At 34.3% G+C, this 10,282-nt stretch overlaps 1 protein-coding gene across 3 annotated transcripts in view; it reads left to right on the top strand.

Annotated features, from left to right (window-relative positions):
• The first annotated feature begins 7,551 nt into the window (after nt 1–7,551).
• The window catches only part of fras1 (Fraser extracellular matrix complex subunit 1), a 314,451-nt gene continuing 311,720 nt past the window's right edge, over nt 7,552–10,282 (top strand). For all 3 annotated transcript variants that reach the window (XM_037777425.1, XM_037777424.1, XM_037777423.1), the window contains exon 1: nt 7,552–8,139. In XM_037777425.1, the coding sequence (XP_037633353.1) occupies nt 8,058–8,139 (82 nt within the window). In that variant the 5' untranslated portion in view covers nt 7,552–8,057. The remainder of the gene's footprint in view (nt 8,140–10,282) is intronic.

Here is a 10,282-nt window from a genome sequence, read left to right as displayed (position 1 = left end):
GCTCCTGAGTTCTGTTTCTGTTGTTTTAAAAAAAACATCCCAGGAGAGTAAAAAGAGGACAAAACATCCTGTACAAGGTGACCAGGAGAGGAAAGTGACTTTTATTATTAATCACCTCTACAGCGCCATAAATCAGTTGGTAATGTTGTTTTACAGGATATCTGGAGGTCAATAAAGGTTTGAGTGTTACCTGAATGAAGAAAAGTATTTAAAATCCAGCTCTTCACCCTCATGGCCTTAAAATATTAATTTATTTTTAAATTCTTTCCATCTCTAATTCAATTAGCCCTCGTTCAGTCAGAAATATCCTCATTTTAATGTGGTCTTTAACTTTTCTATCTCATATTAATTAAAAAAGATGCAGTGAAAGTGTTTAATTTTGAGTTGCTAAAACCTGCAAATACCTTGTAAAGTATGAATGAATATGATTCTGTAGATTTAAAATGTCCTTGAATATGATGAAGTACGGCCTTGAAGGGAAAACATTCATTCATTCGTGATTTAAAAAGAAAGAATCAATCAAACTTTATTAGTATAGCACTTTTCAAACAGATTAGTGCGGTTCAAAATTGCTTCACAGATGACTGACGAGCTGAAAGAAAGACAGAAACAATTCAGCAATTTAATAATTTGAGATCAATGCATGTGGGACAATAAAATGATAAAAATGTAATAAAACTGAAGTAAAAACTAGATTAATAAAATAATAAAATTATTCAAGTTAAATACAGTAAAATAGGTGAATAATAAAATAATAAAATTATACAATGTAAATACAGTAAAATAGTGATTAATAAAATATAGTAAAATTATACGGCTTAAATACAACAAATAAGTGATTAATAAAATAAAATAGTATACAATTATACAACTTAAATACAATGAAATAAGTGATTAATAAAATAGAATAAAACTAAAAATGAAATACAATAATATAAGTGATTAATAAAATAACAGTAAAATAGAATAAAAATATACAACTTAAATACAATAAAATAATTGATTAATAAAATAATATACAACTTAAATACAATAAAATAAGTGATTAAGAAAATAACTTTAAAATTATAAAACTTAAATACAGTAAAATAACTGCTTACTAAAATAACAATAAAAGAATAAAATTATACAACTTAAATACAATAAAATAAGTGATAATATAATAGAATAAAATGACAACTTAAGTACAGTAAAATAGGTGATTAATAATATAATAAAATAGTCAAATTGTATAACTTAAATACAATTAAAATAAGTGATTAATAAAAAACAATAAATTATAAAACTTAAATACAATAAAATAAGTGATTGATAAAATAACAAAAGAGAATAAAATTATACAACTTAAATATAATAAAATAAGTGTTTGAATAAAATAATAAAATAGAATAAAATGACACAACTTTAATACAATAAAATAAGTGATTAATAAAATAAAAAAAAATGTATAGCTTAAATACAATAACATAAGTGATTAATAAAAAACAAAATTATACAACTTAAATACAATAAAATAAGTGATTAATAAAATAACAATAAAATATGAATTTATGTTATTATCACACCAAACTGTGATATTTTATTTTAGACAATGGTGTGCTTCCAACTCTGTTAGAGCAGCACAGTAATAGTTTTAGAATGACAGCATACCTTTAGCCATCTATTGTGGTCCATACTTGGAGTGATTAGTATTAGATGTAGTACTGCCATCTCAACACCAGGAGGCAGTATAGACACAGCCAGTGCTGCTGACCTCTGTGGAGATGAATGGAAGGTTTCCTGCAACTTGTTGCAACTAAAATCATCAGAAATATGAACAATGTTGCTGAAGAAGCAGTTAGATTGCTCTTCATCAGATACTCAATAATTCATAAAGACGTGCATGGGGCCATCAACTCAAGTGAACATGGTTATTGATTTGTGTATTAGAGACGTACTCTTCTATAATTTATAAAGTGTAGTTGAATGGCCTTGAAAAGTTCTCATCACTTCATCAGATTCATCCTGATGTAGCAGCAAGTGTGTGACGTCTTAACTCTCCCATAAATGCAAAGTATAGCTAATTTTTTCATTCATTTTAGTCCTTGAGTTTAAGCTCCTGCAGCTGTTTCTCCTGAATTGAATGGCGTCTTTATTAATTCATATTTAGGATTAGAAGCCTGAAGTTAAACCAGTGAATTGAAGCTTTAACAGTTGTAGTTTAATAATCTTGTAGCTGGCATTGGGGGACTTGTTTAAGGTCAAGATTTGCTCTTTAAACCCCCAACAAGCATTTTTTCCTGCACTCCACACAACGTCAGGTGTTCGTAACATCTTTGGGAAGGTAACATTTGATATTTGATGTCCCGAACCACAGCGAGAGTCAAGATGTTTTTTCAAACTGTGTATTGAATTAGTGTACAGCTAGTTAAACACCGGTCCTCTGATGCTGTTCAGGTTGATATATAGTGTAAGACTGGGGCATCTTTTGGTCTCTGTGGGGAGATCAGGCTATTGCAGCAGTTAATGTAAGAGGATTTATTTGGCAGAGAACAGAGAAACTATAGGAAGAGTCAATGGAAACCGGGGAATAGTAAAAATGATGAAACTGACTTGTTTCCTGTTGACAAGCAGCAGCTTCAGGATGGTTGTTGTTGTCAGTTTGACTCTTACAGGCCTGTTTTCTGTTTGACATCTATCGACAATGTCGTTCTGGTAGTGCCGTTTTATTATTGTTATTTCAGACGTCCCTTACATGTCTGTCCGTCCTTGAAGAAGTTTACTTCCTCTGTTGCTCCTCCTGAGGTTTTTCCTTTTCCAAGTATTAAGTATTGTGAAGCCCTTTGAGGCAAAGTTGTGATTTTGGACTAAATAAATAATATTGACTTGACTTTCTGCGACCTCAAAGGGGTCTTCTCTCCAAACCAAGAAACCTGCAGCATGCAAAATTATATTTCTAATATATGAAAACATAATAGATTCATATATATATATTTACAATTCCATATTATGTCACACATGATATGAACAAATCGTAACAAAGCAGGGTTCATTAGGACACAACTGAGGTCATTTTGTTGAGCTGCACCTTTGACCTTTGACCTTTGACCTCTGGGAAGACAAAAAAAAATTGCAATAAAATGTCACCTCACATTATATTAAGTAAATAATAATGTCTCTAACCTAAATTTAAAGAAAACAATAGGCTTTTTATGACCAAGTTTTACTGGATGGTTTGTGTTCAGAAACAATTAGTCAGTTTAAATGATTATTTTCATAATCAATTAATTAATTGAGTCATTTTTTAAAGTAAAACTACCAAAAAATGGACTGCTTTTCTCTGTGTTACATCATTGTAAATTGAAAACGTTGGAGTTTTGGACTATTTGTCAGACAAAACAAGACATTGAAAGACGTCATCACAGACTCTGGGAAACTGTGACGGGCATTTATTATTATTTTCTGACATTTTACAGACAAAACAACTAAATGATTAGTCAAGAAAATAACGATTTGCCACATACATAAATATATAAATTAAACAAAATAATAATAACAATATAACAACATTGCATATAAGTGTCTATGTGCACCTTTACAGATGTTAACAAATATATAAAGTGTTCCTTTTCCTGTACAAGTTCGGCACTAACGTTATATTAAAGTGGACGTTTGTCTTCCTGTTTTCCCGTTTTATAATCTCCTCTAAAGTTACCCAAAAACATGATCACAAACAGTTAATTCAAAGTAATAATTTAAGTCAACATAACTTCCAATCACACTAATTAAAAAGCACAAAGAAAGATTAAAAAAGTGCAGAAGTATCTTTCATCTCTGAACATGGATTGAACATCAAATAACTTAATAAAAGCACCTTATTGAAGTTATTTATTTCTTTATTATTAGTGTGATAACCAGAGATTTATGAGGGAGAACCCACCTCACCTCAGTTTGACCTCCTTATTAAATGTGACCTCAACGTGAGAATAAAGTCTGAGGTGGATTAGCAGCCGACTCCACATGAAGCGTCAAAATAATGACGGTTGAAACGGAGGAAACGTTAATTATTCTGACTGATTTCTGGTCCGGATCCCAGACTGGAGAGGTCCAGGTCTACCCAGATCTGGGTGCTGGTTTTAAACAGTCTGAGGGTTGCAGACAGCAGCAGAAGCATTAAAGCAGCATTAAAGCAGCAGGAAGAAAGAAAACTTGTTCAAAGGAAAAAACTGATGGTGATCCCTGTTTTTGGCAGAGGACAAAAGGACCGAGCGGAGATCAGGTTTCTGCCATGTGACACTGAGGAATCTCAGGCCTGCACTCCCTCTGATTAAACATTACACTCTGCACACACACACACACACATCCCATAATACTCTGCAGCTATTATACAGACATCAGCTGAATTAAACACCCTGCAGCTATAATATGCATGAAAAGAATCATATTGTAATACTATTAATATTCACTGGACACGCTCTACAAAGCCCCTATAGATAGGATTATTATTATCATGGCAGATAAAACATAAAACACGAGTAGCACGAGAATACTTCAACTCACAGTTACATGTATGCACTATATTGTGTCATTCATGTTAATAATGGTAACCATTAAATGCCGTTAAGTAAGATAAAGTAACCATAAGCTGCCACCAGGAGCGTGATAGTGATGTAAAGGGGATAAAACTACTATTAAAGTAGGTTTAAGTTGCTATAAACTCAATATTAAAACATGTTAATGTGATTAAAGTGACATCAAATAATATAGAAAGTAGAATAAAGTGAAAATTAAACACATCACACACAAGTTTGAATATTTTAATGGCTCAACAAGTAATAAAAAGCCCTTTATCAGTTCAATATTTCATCAGTTTCTCCCAACGTTTACTTGTGTAGATACTAGAAAAAGAAATATTCAGGGAACCTTAGTGAGATAAAAAACTACAGTTCAGTCAAAGCCCTACAAAGTCCCTAAAGGATTAATAAATAGATACCTTAAAGACAATATATCACACCTAAAGTACCACAAAATAGGATAGCATTGCTCCAAAAACGTAATATAAATATTATAATAAAACAATAGGTGATAAAACAGGTTAAAGTTAATGTAAAAATCATAAAATACCATAAGGTCACTACAAAAAATCCATATAAATGTATGATAAAGTGAGTATAAGAGTGATTTTCTCCTCTCATATTGTCTTAATTCGAATCATATAGTTTAAAGAAATTTTTAAAAAGTTAAAAAAATAAGCATAATTTTATGTGAATAATATAGTTTTCCAACCCTTCATAAGTATCTACCTTATAATTTTAATAATTTAATAAGATATGACACTTTATCATCACTCTAAAGGCTCATTAGAGGATACAACGATGAGTACCACAAAATAGGATAGCATTGCTCCAAAAACTTAATATAAATATTTTAATAAATGAATAGGTGATAAAACATGTTGAAGTTTCTGTAAAACTCACATTTTTCCTCAAAAAGTTTTGACTTTCACACATAATGCTGACAGGAATTATTCTGGGCAACTAGTCATACTTTATGAAACATAAAATACCATAAGGTCACAAAAACTCCCCGTATAAGAGTGATTTTCTCCTCTCATATTGTCTTCATTTTAATCATGTTTAGAGGCCTGGAGAAGTTAATGAGGAAATTACAAAACATTTTTTTTTTTTAAAAGCATCATTTTATGTGAATAATATAGTTGTCTTACCCTCGGAGGGTCCTGACCCCTGGTTAGCAACCACTGCCTCATAATTTGAACATTTTTAATAATATATAACACCTAAAGTCACTGTAATAAGGCTCATTAGAGGATAAAATGTCATTAGGTGAAATAAAGTCACCCTACAGGAGACTAATAATCACATAACAGGGGATAAAGCTACTATAACACACCAGAAAACAGGAATATTATAAATACATAACTGTGTTTAGGTGTGATAAAGTGAGAACAAACTCCACAGTGGGGAAAAAGTAATTTTATATTTTTGCAAACCTCAGATTTACAGATTGTAAATTGGATTAAGATGATTTTGCATTCATTTCCTCCAAAAAACTCCGTCATGTTTTAATCCCCCAGAGTCCAACATCATGTGAGATTATGATATCTGCGAGGAAGAGGAGGAGGAGGGGGAGGAGGGTGAAGGAGGTGGAGGTTAGAAACCACTGCCTCATAATTTGAATAATCTATAACAATATATGACATCTAAAGTCACTGTAATAAGGTTCATTAGAGGATAAAATGTCATTAAATGAAATAAAGTCACCCTACAATAGACTAATAATCACATAACAGGGGTTAAAGTCACTTTAACGCACCATAAAACAGGAATATTATAAAGACATAACTGTGTTTAGGTGTGATAAAGTGAGAACAAACTCCACAGAGACACTGTGGGGAATTTAATATTTTTGCAAAACTCCAAAAAAACTCCGTCATGTTTTAATCCCCAGTGAGATTATGATATCTGCGAGGAAGAGGAGGAAGAGGAGGAGGAGGAGGGTGAAGGAGGTGGAGGGGAAGTTAGCAACCACTGCCTCATAATTTGAACATTTTTAATAATATATGACACCTAAAGTCACTGTAATAAGGCTCATTGGAGGATAAAATGTCATTAGGTGAAATAAAGTCACCCTACAGGAGACTAATAATCACATAACAGGGGATAAAGTCACTATAACACACCATAAAACAGGAATATTATAAGGACATAACTGTGTTTAGGTGTGATAAAGTGAGAACAAACTCCACAGAGACACTGTGGGGAATTTAATATTTTTGCAAAACTCAGATTTGCAGCTATAAATTGGATTAAGATGATTTTACATTAATTCCCTCCAAAAAACTCCGTCATGTTTTAATCCCCAGTGAGATTATGATATCTGCAAGGAAGAGGAGGAGGAGGAGGAGGAGGAGGAGGGTGAAGGAGGTGGAGGGGAGGTTAGCAACCACTGCCTCATAATTTGAATAATATATAACAATATATGACACCTAAAGTCACTGTAATAAGGTTCATTAGAGGATAAAATGTCATTAGATGAAATAAAGTCACCCTACAGGAGACTAATAATCACATAACAGGGGATAAAGTCACTATAACACACCATAAAACAGGAATATTATAAAGACATAACTGTGTTTAGGTGTGATAAAGTGAGAACAAACTCCACAGAGACACTGTGGGGAATTTAATATTTTTGCAAAACTCAGATTTGCAGCTATAAATTGGATTAAAATGATTTTATATTAATATTATTTCTTTATATTAATATTGTCTCTAGGTGGAGGCTTCAGATAAGCTAAGTGTTTTTTTTGCCTCTTCCTGCACTTTATATTATTCATTTATTTTTTTGTTATGTTGTATAGTCTTAAATTGTGTAAAATAAAAAAATAAATAAAAAATGTTGTCATGTTTTAATCCCCCAGAGTCCAACATCATGTGAGATTATGATATCTGTGAGGAAGAGGAGGAAGAGGTGGAGGTGGAGGAGGAGGTGCAGCAGTGGAGAGGTGGGACGTCCTCCTGGAGAGAGGAGGAGGAAGACGAACAAGAAAAAAGAAGAAGAAGAAGTAGAGGAGGTGGTGGGGGCTGCACCGGCTGCACCGCAAGAAGTCACTTCAAACATCCGCTGCAGGAGCGCTGAAAGTCGGACCGCCGCGTCGTCATGTTGCGCCTCTGAGAGCGTCCTGGAGCTGCTGCTGCTGGAGAGGACAGGAGAGGACAAGGTTGCATGTGCTGATTTATTTTTATTGTGCAGAGTTTTCTGTGCAAAAGACCTGAGAGCAGGCGGAGAAGGAAAGGGAGGAAGAGGAGGAGGAGGAGGAAGAAGAGGAGGTGGATACTTCTCCAGGTTTCAGGACTGCTGCGCTGCATTCCAGTCCGGAGCGCAACGCTCAGGAGTCGGACCCGGTGCGCTCCGTCTCACCCCTGGTGCCTGGATCTCTCCTGGTTGTTTTTCTTCTTCCTTACATCGGGACATGTATAATGCACAGTGAAGAAGAAGTGCTCTGATTCGAGCTAGAGAGATAAACACATCGTTTTTTTTGACTGGATTTGGATTTAATGCCCTTTTTGGCTGCGACCATGCAGGGTGCATGGTGGATGTTTGTTGGAGCTCTGACAGGAATCCTCACTGGGATACATGGTGGGTGATTTTTTGCTTTCTTTTTTAACCAGTTGTTATGTAGGTCAGGGGTTATCAGGGACCACCATGCACACTCACATTATTATTTTTTTTGTACTTTATTTTAAGGCTGTTTTCATATATGCAATTTGTAATTACAACAGTCTATAAACCAACTTGTAAGTTGATGAGCTTACAGAGTACACTAGAGAAAACAACTTCAACATTATCATTATCACACTCACATTAGAGCCACAAATATCATCACACATCATAAAAAGAGTCTTGTAACTGGGAGTGCAAGTTGTGCTTTATCTTTTCTATTTGGAGCATTTCCATTGATCCAGGCAGCAGCAGTCAGTGAATGTCATTCATTCCTCAAGTTGCCCAGGACACCCTGGAAGTCCCTCAAAGACCCCTGGAGGGGGTCGGGACCATGCTTTGAGACCCCCTGAGCAGGTTGTTGTTGCAGGAGTGAAAGCACAGATTTATATTTGTGCCTTAACAGCTTCAGGGTTTGCAGAAAGTTTCATATCACACAAACGTTTAGTCTATTTGGTAGGATTTCTGAATGAGTATTCATCATCAAGCGGATATTTAACTAAATTTATGATGCTGAGAAAGCTGCAGATTTGTCAGATTTGTCCAGAAAGCATTGGATAGGTGATTTACTGGTTACATTTGGTTGAAAAGTGAAAGTATTTAAGGTTACTTATGTTGTTTAAACAGCATTTCAGTGACTATATTTCAACGTGGAGTTAAAACACTGAAATATAACCATTGCAATGCCGTTGAAACAACAGTTGCATGCATCCTAGATGTATTAAAACATGTATTCAGCCCAAATTTGACTAGGAATCTTCACATCTTTTGACCTGCAAATCAATTCTTAGTGAGATAGAAGTGAAGTCAAACTACAGAGTCGGTTAAAGAAAGTCTAATACAAGAAAACCTTTGTCAAACTTTAACCACTTCACTATAATCACCCATACCAGCATAACTCCTTCATGTCACACAAACATTCATTCAACAGGGTTTTTGAATGAGTGTCCTCCATCTGAGATGAAGTATTCATCATCAAGTGGAGATTTAACTAAATTTATGATGCTGAGAAAGCTGCAGATTTGTCAGATTTGTCCAGAAAGCATTGGATAGGTGATTTGCAGGTTAAATTTGGTTGAAAAGTGAACGTTTTTAAGGTTACAGATGTTGTTTAAACAGCATTTCAGTGACTATATTTCATCATGGAGAGTTAGGACACTGAAACATAACCATAACAGCTTCAGGATGTGCAGAATTTCCCAGAAGAGAAACGTATTGCATTTAAAGTTTCAAATATTTAGTCTATTTGGTAGGATTTCTGAATGAGTATTCATCATCAAGTGGATATTTAACTGTTTATGATGGTGAGAAAAGCAGCACTCGTACTCAGATTTGTCCACAAAGTGTTGATTAGGTGATTTGCAGGTTAAATTTGGTTGAAAAGTGAAAGTTTTTACAGTTTTTCAGTGATGCTGGACGATATGGTCAATGTTCTATCTCGATAACGACGTATATCACGACATAACATGTTTTCTGGTAATTCAATAGATAAATAGTCTATATGGAATAACCACATGGTAAAGCCTATTTTTGTATAATCTTGTGACAATCAAAAGTACGGAGTATTTTCTCATTTAATTAAGAACATTACTGCAAAATGAACAAATCAGTTTCAAGTGAAATTATAAAGGAAAAAGATAAATATATCCAGCTATACTGTACCTATGGATGAGAGGGTCGGAAAAACACCAGATTTTCACCCATGAGACCGCTGTTGGTGTCCCGTGTGAAACCAGAAGTCAACGTTGATTTATTTGTCACGTAACTTCTGTACTTAAGTCTCACCACTTCCGGATTTATTTCAACCAAATCGTGATCTTTTCCTTAAACTAACTCAGTAGTTTTTGTCACATAACTTCTGTACTTAAAGGGACTGTTTGTAACTTCATACACGTATAAATCTTTATCCCATGCGCGCTTGCATGTGTTCAGACTCAGACTCCAACACAAACTACACGGAAGCACCAAAACCGCAAAGTTATATCTATTGAAGCCCGTCTGTTAAACAGTGTTGGCCGCGGTCAGAGGACGCGGGGGAGACCGTATCTTTGGTCTCCAGGGC

Source organism: Sebastes umbrosus, chromosome 8, assembly GCF_015220745.1.
Source record: "Sebastes umbrosus isolate fSebUmb1 chromosome 8, fSebUmb1.pri, whole genome shotgun sequence".
Lineage (NCBI taxonomy): Eukaryota > Metazoa > Chordata > Actinopteri > Perciformes > Sebastidae > Sebastes > Sebastes umbrosus.
Note: the sequence above shows the minus strand (reverse complement) of the source record. Positions and strands in the feature narration are given on the sequence as shown.